At 45.3% G+C, this 17,240-nt stretch overlaps 1 protein-coding gene across 5 annotated transcripts in view; it reads left to right on the top strand.

Moving 5' to 3' along the window:
* The window catches only part of ELMO1 (engulfment and cell motility 1), a 532,924-nt gene that overhangs the window by 500,727 nt on the left and 14,957 nt on the right, over nt 1–17,240 (top strand). For all 5 annotated transcript variants that reach the window (XM_032235494.1, XM_032235493.1, XM_032235495.1 and 2 more), the window contains 2 exons: nt 7,226–7,338; nt 13,886–13,993. In XM_032235494.1, the coding sequence (XP_032091385.1) occupies nt 7,226–7,338; nt 13,886–13,993 (221 nt within the window). The remainder of the gene's footprint in view (nt 1–7,225; nt 7,339–13,885; nt 13,994–17,240) is intronic.

The raw sequence follows: 17,240 nt of genomic DNA, 5'->3' as shown, positions 1-17,240 counted from the left end.
ATTTGTGGCTTCTTCAGAAATAACTTCAGGAAGTTATGTAGGACCATGATTAAAGGAAATATTTCACATTTGCTTAGAATGCATTCATGAGTGTTTATAGGATTGACCCTTTATATATCCAAAATATTTTCTTCTAGTCTTGCAGAGTTATTGGAAATTCAATAATGTAATAGATAGATGATAGATGATAGATGATAGGTAGGTAGGTAGGTAGGTAGGTAGGTAGGTAGGTAGGTAGGTAGGTAGGTAGTGACTATCAGTGACTCAGTCAAATGAAGTATGGAACAAATGTTTGAAGCAACAGAGAAGCTCTGAAAAAGATACTTTTGCTCTTTGAATGCCATTTTTTGGGGAAAAAAACCTCAGTTCTTCTTTTACTCCTTTCCAGGCTTATAATAATCAGAAAAGTGTGGTTGTTAGTACACATTTGTATGCATGTGGTCAACCCTGGCCATTTATAGATTTCTTTTATTGGAAACTATAAGTTTCATATTTTCATTACATATCTAAGCTTGTCCATAAAATGATAAATAAAGCCATTCAGTATTAATGTCAGAATGTGGCATCAATCAATATTAAATGTAAGATTTCTCGGTCTGCGAAAATTCCTGTGTAATATAAATTTTTCAGTGCACCATAAAATTCCTTAGTCTCCTTGATTGTCATAAAAACAACAGAAAACAAAGGCAGAATATAAGGAAAAACAGCTGGATGACAGATTAAATAGATGGAAAACCAAAGCTTTGCATGGACAACACTTGAAAAATATTGAAGGAAAATGTGATGACAACTTCACACGGACATGGCTTAAGATGGGAACTATTAAGTAGAACTCTGTGCGCATGCCCAAAATGGTGTCCTGTCACGTTTGAGGAGAGCTTCGGGGAGATGATTGTCCTTCTTGGGGGCTTGCAGGGGTACCCTATCCCATCGTTGGTTCCAGATCTAGCTATGAGAACTTCCTGGGACCTTGGGGATACCATTGAGCTGCGATTTACTGCTTCGTAGCCGGAACATTGTGAGTGAAAAGGAGCGGCTGGCGGTAAGAGGAGAATAAAGAGCGTCAGTGGCTGCTGGTGTGGGAGACAGTCAGCGGCGGTGGTGGGATGCCTGGCTTGGGATCTCTGCAGCCGGCATGGATGTGCTCAGCAGCAGCTTCCCGTTACCCCCCCCCCTTGAACACAGCTGGGGTGGATGTGGTCATCAGAATGCCTGGCCTGGGGTGTCTGAAGCCGGCGTGGGTGTGGTCAGCGGCATCGGCGGCGGGTCGCCCAGCTTGGGATCTCTGCAGCCGGCGTGATGTGCCCAGCAGCAGCTTCCCACTACCCCCCTTGAACACTGTCAGCTCCTCGTTCCATCACCCCGTGATATCATCCCGTTTGGTTGATGCCACACTCTCCTCTATGCTATACTGCAACAGAACTTTATTCACTTCGGGAACTCCCTCTTTCCCGGGGATGGTCTTCTTGCCTATCAAGACGCTTCCTTAATGATGGATCTTGGGATCCCAAGAGGTGGCATGCGAAGAAGAGACTTCTTAGGGGTTTTTTACAGGGGTTTTAAAATCAAATTTTAAGGGGGGGTGGAGGGGTTGATACGGATTGCTCAGACAGGCTTGGGGGGGAGTCTGCCAGGGCACAGGCCAGAGCTAACTAATGGGCGCGGGTTGGGAGTGCTGAGAAGGGTTGGGATTCCGGGGGAGACATTAAGCCATTTCATTGGGGGGGTTCACCATCTCTACTGTTTGTGGGAGAGGCAGATATGGTGGGGGCCGAGGGCCAAATGATGTTCGGGGGACGTGGGTCCGCTGTTTAAGAGCGATCACGCGTTCCAACCCTCATCACCCTTCTCACACCCCTGGGTGCTCAGGATTACAGGACCCTGGTCTCTGGCTGGTATTGCTTAATGCCAGGTCCCTGCTACATAAGGCTCCCCTCATTTACGACCTCATACAAGAGGGTAGAGCGGACCTGGCGTGCATTACAGAGACCTGGTTGGGCCATGAGGGGGGTGTTCCCCTTAGTGAATTATGTCCACCAGGATTCCGGGTGTTTCACCAGCCAAGAGCCCAGGGCAGGGGTGGGATCGGTCGCAATTTGTGTTGACTGGAGGACAGGGATCGACCCCGAGGCACGTCACCTTCTCTGTGGGAGTGGCCTTCCTCTGGAATGAGCTGCCCCCAGAGCTTCGTATAATCCCCGACCTCCGGTCCTTCCGACACGCCCTAAAAAGTTGGCTTTTCCAGCAAGCCAGCCTGGCCTGAACAAAACAAAATAAATTATTGATCATAGTTAATTTTAATTTTAATATTTAAAAAAAATGTTATTGTCAATTCTAATTGGGTTTGTTTGGGATATTCTATTTAATTTTTTTAAACTTTTGTATTATGTGTTTCTTTTAATGTTGTATGCCACCCTGAGTCCTTGGGAGAAGGGCGGCATATAAATCTAATAAACCAAACCAAACCAAACCAATCAAGAAAGAAACGGAAGGTTTAATAATGGCTGCTCAAGAACAAACACTAAAAACTAATGCCATGAAAGCGAAGATACAAAAATCCACTAATAACCCAAACTGCCAATTTGGAATAACGAAGTCGAAACTGTTTCACATGTAATATGTGAATGCAGGAAAATTGCACAAACTGATTACAAAGTAAGACATGACCGAGTTGCTAAATTAATCCACTCGTCATTAGGTAAAAAATATACTGCTCAAAAAAATAAAGGGAACACTTAAACAACATAATGTAACTCCAAGTCAATCACACTTCCGTGAAATCAAACTGTCCACTTAGGTAGCAACACTGATTGACAATCAATTTCACATGCTGTTGTGCAAATGGAATAGACAACAGGTGGAAAGCATAGGCAGTTAGCAAGACATCCCCAATAAAGGAGTGGTTCTGCAGGTGGTAACCACAGACCAGTTCTCAGTTCCTATGCTTTCTGGCTGATGGTTTGGTCACTTTTGAATGCTGGCGATGCTTACACTCTAGTGGTAGCATGAGACGGAGTCTACAATCCACACAAGTGGCTCAGGTAGTGTAACTCATCCAGGATGGCACATCAATGCAAGCTGTGGCAAGAAAGTTTGCTGTCTCTGTCAGCGTAGTGTCCAGAGCATGGAGGCGCTACAAGGAGACAGGCCCATACATCAGGAGACGTGGAGGAGGCTGTAGGAGGGCAATAACCCAGCATCAGGACTGCTACCTCCGCCTTTGTGCAAGGAGGAACAGGAGGAGCACTGCCAGAGCCCTGCAAAATGACCTCCAGCGGGCCACAAATGTGCATGTGGCTGCTCAAACGGTCAGAAACAGACTCCATGAGGGTGGTATGAGGGCCCGACGTCCACAAGTGAGGGTTGTGCTTACAGCCCAACACCTTGCAGGAAGTTTGGCATTTGTCAGAGAACACCAAGATTGGCAACTTCGCCAATGGTGCCCTGTGCTCTTCACAGATGAAAGCAGGTTCACACTGAGCACATGTGACAGACGTGAGAAGGGCTGGAGACTCAATGGAGAACGTTCTGCTGCCTGCAACATCTTCCAGCATGAGCGGTTTGGGAGTGGGTCAGTAATGGTGTGGGGTGGCATTTCTTTAGGGGGCCGCACATCCCTCCATGTGCTCGCCAGAGGTAGCTTGACTGCCATTAGGTACCGAGATGAGATCCTCAGACCCCCTGTGGGACCATATGCTAGTGCGGTTGGCCCTGGGTCCCTCCCAATGCAAAACAATGCTAGACCTCATGTGGCTGGAGTGTGTCAGCAGTTCCTGCAAGATGAAGGCATTGATGCTATGGACTGGCCCGCCCGTTCCCCAGACCTGAATCCAATTGAGCACATCTAGGACATCATGTCTCACTCCATCCACCAACACCACCTTGCACCACAGACTGTCCAGGAGTTGGGGGATGCTTTAGTCCAGGTGTGGGAGGAGATCCCTCAGGAAACCATCCAGCACCTCATCAGGAGCATGCCCAGGCATTGTAGGGAGGTCATACAGGCACATGGAGGCCACACACACTACTGAGCCTCATTGTGACTTGTTTTAAGGACATTACATCAAAGTTGGATCAGCCTGTAGTATTGTTTTCCACTTTCATTTTGAGTGTAACTCCAAATCCAGACCTCCATGGGTTGCTAAATTTGATTTCCATTGATAATTTTTGTCTGATTTTTTTTGTCAGCACATTCAACTATGTAATGAACAAAGTATTTCATAAGAATATTTCATTCATTCAGATCTAGGATGTCTTATTTTTGTGTGCCCTTTATTTTTTTGAGCAGTGTATGATTTACCTGTATCCAGAAAGTCATGGGAACATAAAGTGGAAAAAGTTATCAAAAATGAGAAGGTGAAAATCTTGTGGGACTTTCGAATACAAGCAGATCATCATTTGGAGCACAATATGCCAGATATCACAGTTGTAGAGGGCCAAAGTGTACAGTTTATTGATACCGCTGTTCCTGGAGATGCCAGAATCAAAGAAAAAGAACTAAAGAAATAATGAAATATCGCGACCTGGCCATTGAAACTACACTGCTATGGATGAAGCATGTAAGTGATACCCATTGTCATTGGGCACTTGGCACCATGTCCAAGAATTTTATAAGATACATGAACGAATTGCAGCTTCCTGATATAACATCAGTGGAACTGCAAAAAACTGTGCTACTCGGGACATTGTACATCTTAAGAAGTTACTTGGTTGAGGGAGGAGCCAATGTCGCGACGAGATGGTTGTGTGGTCTCAATGCTCTGAGACCACAGCCAATACTTTTGCCACTGGGGGTCCAAACAGACCTAAAAAAGACAGTGAACAGGAAGATTACGTCTTGCTGATCTCTGGGATATCTCAAAATCCTCGAAAGAAGCAAGAGAAGATCTTCAAGCCAGTGACAAAAATTCCAGCCACAAGGGGCGGCCCAAACAGAAGGATACAGAAAGCGAAAGTGTTTCCAGCTGGTGAAGAATTTTTATTGCTTTAAAAAAGAATCTGCCCAGAAAAACTCAAAAACCAATTTAAATTAAAGAATAGAAGAATCAAGCGGCGGAATTGAACTTGGAATGGTTTTAGACAACGGTTATCTTGCTTTTTAAATGTTCTTTACAACGATCGAATCTACGCAAGCCTTTTGAAATGGATGGATTAAGCTTTCTTCTTCTACCTTCTCTTTCAGACTCTTTATGATTCACAGATGAAAGTTTTCTGTTCTGTTCTAAGTGTCTCCGCTTCGGAGGCTGGGAGGTACTATGAACTCTGAGTTTTCAAAATGGATTTTTTTCCTCTTTTCTTTCACAGATTGCTCCGACTTGGTGCCTCAGGGTTTTGTTGTCTCGGCCACTGATAAGAACACATAGATGGCCCTTTGATGTTCAACCAACGTTCTTTGTGAACCTGTTCTGACCCCCCTCTTCAACACCAAAGCACGCCGAGACAAAGATACTTCAAGGATTTATTAACACACAGACTAGACCTTGGCAGCAATCCAGCACAGACTAATCTTGGCAGTAATCCAGCCTGCCAAGCTAGCCACGATAGCTTCTCCAGCTCTAGTAAATACGTTGATTCCTGCAACGAGCATGTGGAAAGTCATTCCTTTTATAGTCTTGAGAGGAGCCTAATTATCACCAGCTGTGTTCAATTATCTCCTGTAACTGCGTAACTGTTCTTAACGCCTATTAGCCCTCCGTTGCCGGGCATCCAGGACCAACTCCCTTGTCTCCTCCCCACTGCTCCAAGGCTCAGGCATCTCCTGGTGGCCAACCAGCCTCTCTGCGCCCTGCTCGGAGTCGGAACCCTGGTCAGGGTACTCCACATCCTCCAGAGCCAATTCATAGGGCCTCTTGCTGTCGGAGTCTGGTGGCAGCTCCAACAGCTCCTGCTGGGCCACAATATGAACTTATGCTTTAATTTTGTTGATCTTTTAAGCCAGAATAGCAATGACACAAACTCAAGGAAAAATAGAGGCCTTGACTTTGCAAGATATACTTTCAGAGCTACAGAAACTATTAAATAGAGAAGAGAAACAACTGGAATATAACAAGAAAATATGATGAAAAAAAATGAAAATGTTCATCAAATTCAAAATGGGGTGATTGAAACTCAAAACACCGAAGTGGAAAATGAATATAAAGAGACTAAACCTGTTGATATCTATGGTAATTGGTTTGTTCCTGAAAATGAAAGAATGAAGAGGAATCAAATGGAGAGGAAATCTACTTCAAGGGTCAAGATATAGAAGATAAAATACTATTCATACTTTTCAGATTATATAAGAATAGATGATTTCTTGAAGGTCAAGGAAGATGTTCTCTCCTTGTTTGGTGAAGGGAAGCTATACAGTAGTTTGCAATTGGTGTGTGCAATACAGTTCTTTCCTAATTTCTGTACTGCTTTAGAAGGTCTAGTAGCACAAATAGAATAGAATAACAGAGTTGGAAGGTCTAGTAGTACAAATAGAATAGAATAAGAGAGTTGGAAGTACTTCAGACAAATGGTTATCTAATCTCTTCTTAAAACTTCCAGTGTTGGAGCATTTACAACTTCCCGAGGCAAGTTTTTCCACTGATTAATTGTTCTGTCAGAAAATTTCTCCTTAGTTCTAATTGCTTCTCTCCTTGATTAGTTTCCATCCATTGTTTCTTATTCTACCCTCAAGTGTATTGGAGAATAGTTTGATTCCCTCTTCTTTGTAGCAACCCCTGAGATAAACCCCTGAGATAGTATCTCATTTAACCTGAGAGTTGAGAATGATGGTTATAATAGTTCAAGGGACTTCAGTTGGAAAAGATTGAAAAATGTGTTCTTGACCCATGCACTCAATTACCAGGGCATGCAGTCCCATCCATACTCAATATGCACAGTCTAAAGGTGAAATTTTATCAACAAAAATATAAAAATAGTTCCCAAGTAATCAATTAATGTTTATACTTATGCACAGGGTATCTAATTTGTTAATTAACTGCCTAATCAATTCCGAAGTAGCCCTCACAAATTGTTCTTTAAAAGAATTAGCAGTTTTATCAAACTTCTGTTATTTAGAAGTAGAATAAGAAACAGCTTACATCCAGTGCAGAGTTTAAATTCTACCTTCCTCAAATAAATGGATTAGAATGCATAATCTTTTCCAAAAAGAACCAGTATCTACAATGGGACTTTCTCATTATAGAAATGTCTCATGACGAGAGTCTAAGACTATTTATTTCTGTTTTCCTTCCAGGGAGCTAAAAGAGAAGATTCAGCCTGAAATTTTAGAGTTGATAAAGCAGCAGCGTCTAAATCGTCTTGTTGAAGGAACCTGCTTTCGGAAGCTTAACAGCCGACGCCGGCAAGGTACAAATCAGAATTATTTTATCTGCTTCTTGTTTAACATATTTGTTTCTTTTTTCTTCTTCATTCTGTAGTTAAGGTGCTTTCTGAATGGATGCAAAGAATGCCATGTAGTATTTACAGTGCCACTTTAATAATGCTATATGATAGTCAGTAAGGTTTGTTATTACTTTTTAAGCTATGATGTTAAGGTGAATACAAACCTCTTTCTGAAAGCAGATCTGTGTCTTGCTTCTTCTGATCTACCATCAATGTTTGATTGTGGCAGCCCATGAATGTCAGTGAGTAGGAAGAAAGCATACATTGTCATGGGGAAATCCAGGCACACATTAAAATCTGCAAAATTATCAAGGAATTATTTTAGAAAAAGATTTGGGACTAATTTTTATGGCAATATCTTTGTCCTATTGTAGTTGCAAGTGGAGGCTAAGTTCTATTGAATACAATTTTCTAATAGTGTTTTGCAGACATAAGCTACCATTACTCCTTTTAAGTTTGAGAATATTTTAAAATAATTTGTTCTCATGCTGCACAAACTGGGTTTCTTATCTTTACCATTTTAGGGGGAAATTCTTAAGGGTCACAAGGATATGGGAGTTCAATTATTTTTTCCTTTTTGAATTATGTGGTATAAATATTGTATTTTTTGAAGTACAAGATGCACCTTTTTGCCTCAAAAAAGAGGCTGAAAATCTGGGTGCGTCTTATACATAGAGTACAGCATTTTTTGCCTCTTGAAGCCCCGCCCCTTCACCAAAATGACTGTGCATACCCTTATGGAGGCTTTCAGAGAGAGTTCCTGGGGGCTGGGGAGGGCAGAAATGAGCAAATAATGGGCCGTTTTTGTCCCCCCCTATCCCCGAGCAGCACTCTATAAGCCTCCATAAGGCTATGCATGAAATTTATTTGACAAAAACCAGGCCCATTTTCCCGAAAAATGGGCTGTTTTCTGCTCATTTTTGCCCCCCCCACCACCCAGGAGAACTCTGCAAACCCCACCAAGACTATTCATGCCTTTTTTTTTTCAAAAAGGGCCCATTTTTGTGAAAAACGGGCCATTTTTGGGAGGTTTGCAGAGTGCAAAAACTTTTTGGGGGAAAGCTTTTGGAAAGCTCTTTATCTGGTTGATAAGAATTACATTGATCAAGTGCTGTGCCAGCAGAAACAAGTCTTAGGTGCTGCAGATTGTCAGCGATTTCCTTCTCCAGCACATGGATAAATACACCTGGAAACATCTACCTATCTACTTACTCTCTCTCTCTCTCCCTACTTATCTACTGTATTTTTCTCTCTATCTTTCTATTTCTCTCTCTATCCCTCTACCTATCTACCTATCTACACCCTCTCTCTCCCCCTACCTACCTACTGTATTTCTCTCTCTTTCTTTCTCTCTCTCTATCCCTCTATCTACCTACCTACATTTTATTTAATTTGCCTCTTCAAAACCTTGGTGCATCTTATACTCCAGTGCGTCTTATACTCCTAAAAATATGGTAGCTATTTTTAAAGATTTTAGATTTAGATTTATTGACATTTGTATGCCGCCCACTCCCTTGGCCCTCTGGGCAGCTTATAGACAAGACAAAAGAACATATATAAAAAATTAAAATAAGAATACAATTATTAAAATTTCACACCATGCATACTATTAGAGTGGGGCTGGATACTGATCAACAACCCCAAGCCTGCCGGAACAGCCAGGTCTTAGTAGCTTTACGGAAGGCCGGAAGAGTAGTAAGGGTCTGGATCTTTACGGGAAGATTGTTCCATAGGGCCGGAGCAGCTACAGAGAAGGCCCTCCCCCAGGGAGCCGCCAACCGACATTGACCAGCCAACGGCACCCGGAGGAGGCCCAATCTGTGTGATCTTATTGGTCATTGGGAGGTAAATGGCAGGAGGCGGTCTCTCAGGAAGCCAGGTCCTAAACCATGTAGGGCTTTAAAAGTAACGACTAGCACCTTGAAGCGCATCCGGAGATCAATGGGGAGCCAGTGCAGCTCGCGGAGGATAGGTGTAACATGGGTGTATCTAGGTACACCCAATATCGCTCACGCGGCTGCATTCTGGACCAACTGCAGTCTTCGAACACTCTTCAGGGGCAGCCCCATGTAGAGCCCGTTACAGTAATCCAGTCTTGAGGTGACGAGGGCATGAGTGACCATCCGAAGGGCCTCCTGGTCCAGATAGGGCCGCAACTGGTGCACAAGGCGAACCTGGGTAAAGGCCCCCCTGGTCACAGCCAACAGATGATGTCCTAACGTCAGCTGCGGATCCAGGAGGACACCCAAATTGCGGACCCTCTCTGAGGGGTGTATAATTTCACCCCCCCAGGCTGAGACGTGGAATGTCTGGACCATCCTTGGGAGGGAGCATCAATAGCCACTCGGTCTTGTCGGGATTGAGTGCAAGCTTGTTTGCTCCCATCCAGACCCTGACAGCCTCCAGGCACTGGCACATCACTTCCACTGCTTCGCTGAGTTGGCACGAGGTGGACAGATACAGTTGAGTATCGTCCGCATATTGATGACATTTAATCCCGTGCCGGCGTATGATCTCACCCAGCGGCTTCATGTAGATATTAAATAGGAGGGACAGGACTGAGCCCTGTGGCACCCCATATTTGAGGGGCCTAGGGGTCAATCTCTGCCCTCCAACCAACACTGACTGCGACCTGTCCGAGAGGTAGGAGGAGAACCACCATAGGACGGTGCCTCCCACTCCCACCTCCCGTAACCGTCGCAGAAGGATACCATGGTCGATGGTATCGAAAGCTGCTGAGAGGTCAAGAAGCACTAGAATAGAGGAATGTTGTTCAAGGTGGCTGGGTCCAGGGAAGGCTTCTTAAGGAGAGGTCTCACCACCGCATCCTTTAGAGGGTGCGGGAAGGATCCCTCCCGAAGAGAGGTGTTGACAATCCTCTGGAGCCAGCCATGTGTCACCTCCCTGCTGGTCGAGACCAGCCAGGAGGGGCACAGGTCCAGTATACAGGTGGAGGCACTCACCGCTCCGATGGCCTTGTCCACTTTCTCAGGAGTGACAAGTTGAAACTCGCTCCATAAAATCTGATCAAGACCTTCCCCCGGCGCCTCGGCTGGTACCATCCAAATGGAGTCCAGGTCCATCCGAATCCGAGCAATTTTATCCGACAGAAACTGAACAAATTCCTCAGCTCTACCCTGTAGAGGGTCGTCCGCATCCCTCCCTTTCAAGAGGGAGCGGGCTGTCCTAAACAGGGTGGCTGGGTGCGATTCTGCGGATGAAATAAGAGCGGAAAAATGTGCACATTTTGCCACCCGTATCACCACTAGATAAGTCCTAATAAACGCTCTTAATTGTGTTCGGTCGGATTCAGAGTTACTAGCCCTCCAACATCGCTCTAGGCGTCTCTTTTGGCGCTTCATCTCCCGGAGTTCCTCGGTGAACCAAGGACCCCTCCTGGATCCACTGCTGCAGAGAGGCGATAAAGACGCAATCCGGTTTAGAGTCTCCGCTGCCGCTGTATTCCAAGCAGCGACCAAGGACTCTGCCGGACTGTGGGCAAGAGAGTCAGGTATTTCACCAAGCGCCGTCTGAAATCCCATAGGGTCCATCAGGGGCTGGGGCAGAACCACCTAGTCGGTTCCCCCTCCCTACAGTGGGGGATTCGTTTCCGAAAGTCAAGCCTCAGTAGGAAGTGATCAGACCATGCCAAGAGCAAGGTCTTAATGCCCTTCAAATCTAGATCACGTCTCCACTGCTCTGAGAGAAATACGAGGTCAAGCATGTGACCCGCTGTATGAGTCGGACCCTGAATTACCTGGGTCAAGTCCATGGCTGTCATGGAAGCCATGAACTCCTGTGCCCCATCACAGCGTTCGCCAAGCGACGGCAGATTGAAATCCCCCAGCACTATAAGCCTGGGGAACTCAATCGCCAGCTCGGCTACTGACTCGAGGAGCACAGGCAGGGCTGTTGTAATGCTGTTGGGAGGTAGGTACCTTAGCAACAAACCCAATTGACCCCCAAGGTCCAACTTCACCAGTAGGGACTCACACCCGACAAGTTCCTACTAGGAACTAGGGACTTTCGGATGATGACTGCCACTCCCCCACCCCTTCACTGGTGTCGTGGCTGTTGGAGCACCTGAAACCCTTCTGGGCACATTTCAGTGACAGAGATTCCTCCCTCATGGCCCAGCCAGGTTTCAGTAATACATGCCAGGTCTGCCCCCTCATCTAATATTAGGTCCCAGATGAGGGGAGCTTTGTGAACCACAGACCTGGCATTTAGCAACAGCAGCCTGAGACCAGGGCCCTGACAACTCTCGCCATCTGGTCCTGGAGTGGAGCTAACAGGGCCGGAAGGAGGGATCACTGTGACTTAGCGGACCCTCCTTCCCTGGTAATGGCTAGCCCTGAAGCTCCCGTCGTACCTGCCCCTCCCAGTCGTGACTGTAATGCTCCGGCCCACGCCCGCAGACCCCCCTCTATCTTCCAAGGGCCCCGTTCTTCTCAGCAGGCCGTTCAAACCAGACACTCTAGGTTGAGAGGTGGAGCCGGGCCCCCATCCACTTCTGCTTCTGCACTCAGTGGAGGGGGCTCCGGGCTGCGCTCTCAATCCCTTCATACGCACCAAGCAGACATTTCCCACATACATACCCCACTATAGTTAGAAAAGTACAACAATACAATAAAAAATAGAATTACACTAGTTTAAAAGAAGGTGGGATCATTCACTCACAGACATACGCATACATACCACATACGAAAGAGGAAGGGTTGCGCAAATATTAAAGTTGATGTTGATATTGTCCAAGTGAGTCTGTAAGTGAGTCCATAAGTTCATGGGGCGGAAACACAAGAGTCAAGTCAAAGCCAACGAGATGTAAAGGGAGTGGAGTGTCTTCTTTCCCAGATAGCATGGTAGAAGGAAAGTAAAAGTCTAGGTGGCTAAGATAGGGTTCCTGGGATAGCGGTAGGTGGTAATGGTGGTGGCAAGGAAGTAAGGTCGCAAAGCTGGGAGTCCAAGGGTCCAGGTCCATAAGCATGAGCAGGGAGAGCCAGCTAGCATAGATGGTAAGGAGGAAAGCCCCCCCCCCAGCCACAGAAGAGGGCAGGAAGGAGAGGCCACACTGCAGAGAAAAGTCCGGTCAAATGGAGGGGGCACCCGAAGGGGCAGCAGCAATGGCAAGCAAAAACAGCTGCCCACCTCTGTCCGGCGCCAAATAAACCAGTCACCCCACTCCTTGAAGCCAAAGGACAAGCAGGCTCCAAGGGCTCTCCTGATCACAATAGACTGAGATAGAGGCCGCTGCAGGTTGAAATACGCTGAGGGGGGAGGGCTCGGGAGGGCCGTGACGGCGGCCGCAAGCCAGCCACCCGATCTCCTTCGGCGCCATCCAGGCCAACCACCCCCTCACTAGGCCAATGTAGTCAATGCGGTCTAGAGGTTCTCCCACATTTCCCAAGTCCGCAGGTTCTCTTGCGTCTCCCAATTCCCTGAGGTCTCCAAAGTAAAGGCAGAAGACGCCGCTATGAGAGGCTGCCAGGAGCGGCGCCGTCAGTGCGGCGCCGCCATCTTCGCCACCGGGTTGGAAGAAATCTCCAAGGTGACCATGCAGGCTGGAAGCCGGCCAAAAGCAGTAACTCCCCAACTGATCATCCGGCCGGGTCCCCTGGATCATTCTCTATCTGCTGCTGGGCTCGCCGCCAGAAAAACCGCTAAGAAACCGTGATGTTTCCCATGTCTTGTTCCGCCTGTCAGCTGGAGCAAAAACACCGGTGGCCATTCGGAAACTCGCACATGCGCACTTTACCGGGAGAAAACAGTATTACGTATTACATTTCCTTTGCCATAGAATAATTGTATGCCTTTTCAGATGAAAGCTGCAAGGAGCCATTTCAATACATCATATATTTTCATGGATGGATTTTTGAAACAGTAGGGTAGAAATTCCACTTTAAGACTTTACTTATACTCTAAGTAAATATAATTAAGTAAAATAATGACATTTTAATTACAGTATTACAGCAGGGATGAAGCATGACACAGAATCATAGAAAATATTCAAACAATATAAAATAATTTCCCCCACTTGTGGTAAACTATGACTATTAAATTTGCTTCAGTCTCAATATTTGGCAACCCCTGAAGTTTATATCACTATTAACTGACCTTCTTTTAAGTGAAAAGGAGAAACAACTAAGTTCAGGTACAGCAAAACAGCATTTTGGACAGATGCATATTATATATGCTTTATTAAATAAAGGTGTTTTAGGAAAGAGAAGTCCTCACTACCTTCATTTTTAAAGGGTAATGAATAGGTATACAGTAGATCTCTATCAAAATGTAAATACAATCATTTTTAAAGAAAATGTACTGATAGAAGATAAAGGTAGTAAGAAAATTCATGGGGGCTAGAGCATAAAATTCATCTACAAGATTTGATGTTCCACAAATATTTATTGATAATTCTTATTTGTTTCTTGCAATGTAATAATTGTTTGTTTCATTCAAGGTGGTGTTGTCTTGATTGTTACAATACAAATTAACAACTTCCTTTATTTATCAGACAAATTTTGGTATTGTCGACTCTCTCCGAACCATAAAGTTTTGCATTATGGAGATTTGGAAGAGAGTCCCCAAGGAGAAGTTCCACATGATTCATTACAGGATAAATGTAAGTGACAAACAACTTTTCTTTTTTAACATTACATAATGTGTTTTACATTGAGATTTAGAATATTATGATGCAGCTACAGTCAGGTTACAAACTTCTTGAGGAAATTGAATTTTCAAAGAAAATTGGGAGAATGGGGTGAAGAAAAAGGGAGTTTTGTTATCTAGAAATAAAAAGAAAGTGATACAGTATGAGGAGCTATTCTAATCGTTTTGCTTCTGTTAGAAATGAATACCACCTCATTTCACCCAGTTCTCTGCCAAACTATTCAACTAGCTTCACAGCTATCCACAACTCCAGCTTTGTAGTATCACTAGAATTCTTCATGCGCAGGCTCAGATGATTGTATAGCAAGAAATCTGGGAAAACATTAAAAATGCACTTGCACATTATCAGAAAAAACTTCCTTTAATCCCAGGCCTTAGATTTTTATAAATAAATTTGAGGGATACTTGCACCAGACTTGTACATGCTGTGATAAATTTTGACTTTTTTAGCTCAGATATTTTACATTCTTATGTCCCATAAACAAACTGAAATGATATCTAAACCAGAAATATATGCACTAGGTTGCTTATTTGTAAATCTCATTTGTCATGCATTCTGATGAAAACGCAACTGAACAGCAGGAATCTTTCTGCCTTATTTTTAAAAGGCCTTGTTATAAAATATCTTCATTAGTTGTTGTTTATAATATTTTATACTCAAGAAATGGTGCAAAGCAGAGGTGGGTTTTAGGGGGTATGGTCCGGACCCAGAAATCCGGTGTGTATTTGCATACTGGGTCTTCCAGAGGTCACGTACTGGAATGCTCACTCCCTTGGCCTGCCCCCTTCTCTCCCCCAGCAGCCCTGCCACCACTCTTTCTCTCTCTCTCTCTCTCGCCCTGCTTGTCCACACCATGCTTGACCCGCCCACCCACTTCCTTTGCCTGCCCAGCCGGTGGGGCTGCAGCCGGGCTGGCCGAAGGGGCATCAGTGATGAGCAGTAAATGAAGCGAGTGCCAGTCAGGGAGGGGGCCAGGAGGGGCATAAAGGGAGCAGCATCTCCTTTGTGAATTGAGGGGAAAAAGTTCAGCTTCTCTCTGCCATTTAAGGGCTGCAGCAGGGGGAATCCCAACTTTTTTCCTCTCCCTTCATTCAGAACAGAGGTGCTGCAGCATCTCCACATGTTGCCCAGTTATGGGGCCAGCCTGCTCTGCCCTGGAGCATTTGGGTGGAGGGGTCCTCTGTTGGGGGGGGGGAATTTGGTTGCCAAAAACGCCAAGGGGAGGAGGCCTTGGAGGGCCTGTTTCTCCTTCCCTTTTTCCTCTCAGCCCTGCAAATCCAGAAATCTTCCCCCCTCCAAGCAGCAACTAAGACCGTGCAAGGGGAAGGGGGGGCAGGAGAAGTTGAAAGCCAGGAAAGACGGAGCAATTGTGCAACATGAGGAGTTTCTGCAAAAGGGAGGGGGAGGGTACAGTCGCAGCTTCCAAAGAATGCTTTTAGCCATAATTGCCATCAGAGCAGATGTTGGGGGGGGGTGTGTGTTCAAGAAGGAAAGGGGTTCAAGAAGCCCAGCACCTGAAAGAGGTATGCGCAGACGGGGTGATGGGGAAGTGGAGGAGAACTGGGGGGGGGATTCCCTCAAACGTCTTCCTTTGCCTCCCTCCCTGGAGGGAAGACCAACAGGAGGCTCTTTTTGGAGCGGGGGAGCAGGCTGCATGGTCTCTGGGCTGCACCAATTGGTTGAAGTTGGCCCCCCATCCCTCTTGGAGCTCTGCTTGGCTGTCCACAATAGATTGCCAGGAAAAAGAAACGAAAAAGCAGGGAAGGAGGTCTGCAAGACAATTGGGTCTATTTTCTTTAAGGCGCCCACCAGTGGACCTTGGAGACAGCTCTGTGTGTGTGTGTGTGTGGGACAGTAGGAGTCAATCAGCCCTGCTCAGAGAAGAGATACTTAACAGCACAGAAGCTGGTATCATTAACGCTTTTGGCGCTCTCCCAAGGAAAGAACAAGACAATATATTATACGTTAGAAAATTTAAAGAAATCCTTATTGGTCACGATGGACACAGCAGAGCCGCTTATAGATCTGGTTTCCCCAATAATTGAGCCTCTCATTTCTACCCCAGAGGACAAGGGATTACATGAATACAAGATTATGGAAAATAGAAGCCAAGACCCAAACGGGATATTAGACATCCCAGTAGAGATGGAGATGTTTTCATCCCTGTGTGAATATCCCATGACACTTTCAATAGCTTCAGCACCAAACCAAAAAACTGAATATCCCATGACACCTTCAGCACCTTCAGCACCAAACCAAGAAACTGAGAGGCAACCCATGTCAGAGCCACCATCTTAAAGAATGAAAGACGACCTAATAACGCCTTGTCCTACACCCAGGGAAAAGGCATCGGAATGGCAAGCTCTGTTAGCTGGTGCTAAAACCTCTTACCCTGAACAAGTTCCGCAAGAGTCTACACATGACCTAGATGGGTCCTCCCATTCGGCGTGCGATGACACCTCAATCCATGGTAACAAGCAGAGAACTTCCCTTTGTATAAATCAAGTTTCCTGATGAGCTGCAAAAGATGACCCACTTTCCCTTATAACCCGGAATATAGCGGGTTGGTCTATTCCACTTTTTTAACTATATCACAATTTGACATCCTCTTCTTGCAGGAAACCTGGGCCTCTACAAAGATTCAGTTAGATGGCTATTGGGTTAACTCAATCCCGGCTGTCCCAAGCAATGTGGTGGGGGAGAGCTAAAGTGGGTATTGTGACATTAGTTAATACATCCTTGCAATTTAAATGTATACCACTGCCACCTATCCAGCCATGGGTTGTAACTACATTACTCTTATTTAAACAGGTGGAGATTTTGCTTTTTAATATCTATATTCCTCCACAGTAGGAATAATGTGATTAACAAGATTTGGGACATCAGAGAAGATTTTATTATTGGCTGTTCAGCCAAATTCCCCAAAGCTGCAATAATTATAGGGGGGGACATAAACGCTAGAATAGGACCAAATGATCAAGCATTATTTAATCATTTTAAGATTCATTATGATGAAAATGTAACAGGAGAATCTTTGCATTCCAGCATTCCAGACAATTTAAAGACCCTAAAGCAGGTTTGTGTGTAAGACAAATGACTGTATGTTTGGATCTTTGTATCCTTAAGGGGCCCCATGGGGTGACTTTCCAGCAGAATATACATATCGGGGAGCAGGAAGAAAATCCACAGTTGATTACTG

Source organism: Thamnophis elegans, chromosome Z, assembly GCF_009769535.1.
Source record: "Thamnophis elegans isolate rThaEle1 chromosome Z, rThaEle1.pri, whole genome shotgun sequence".
NCBI classification, from domain to species: Eukaryota; Metazoa; Chordata; class Lepidosauria; order Squamata; family Colubridae; genus Thamnophis; species Thamnophis elegans.
Note: the sequence above shows the minus strand (reverse complement) of the source record. Positions and strands in the feature narration are given on the sequence as shown.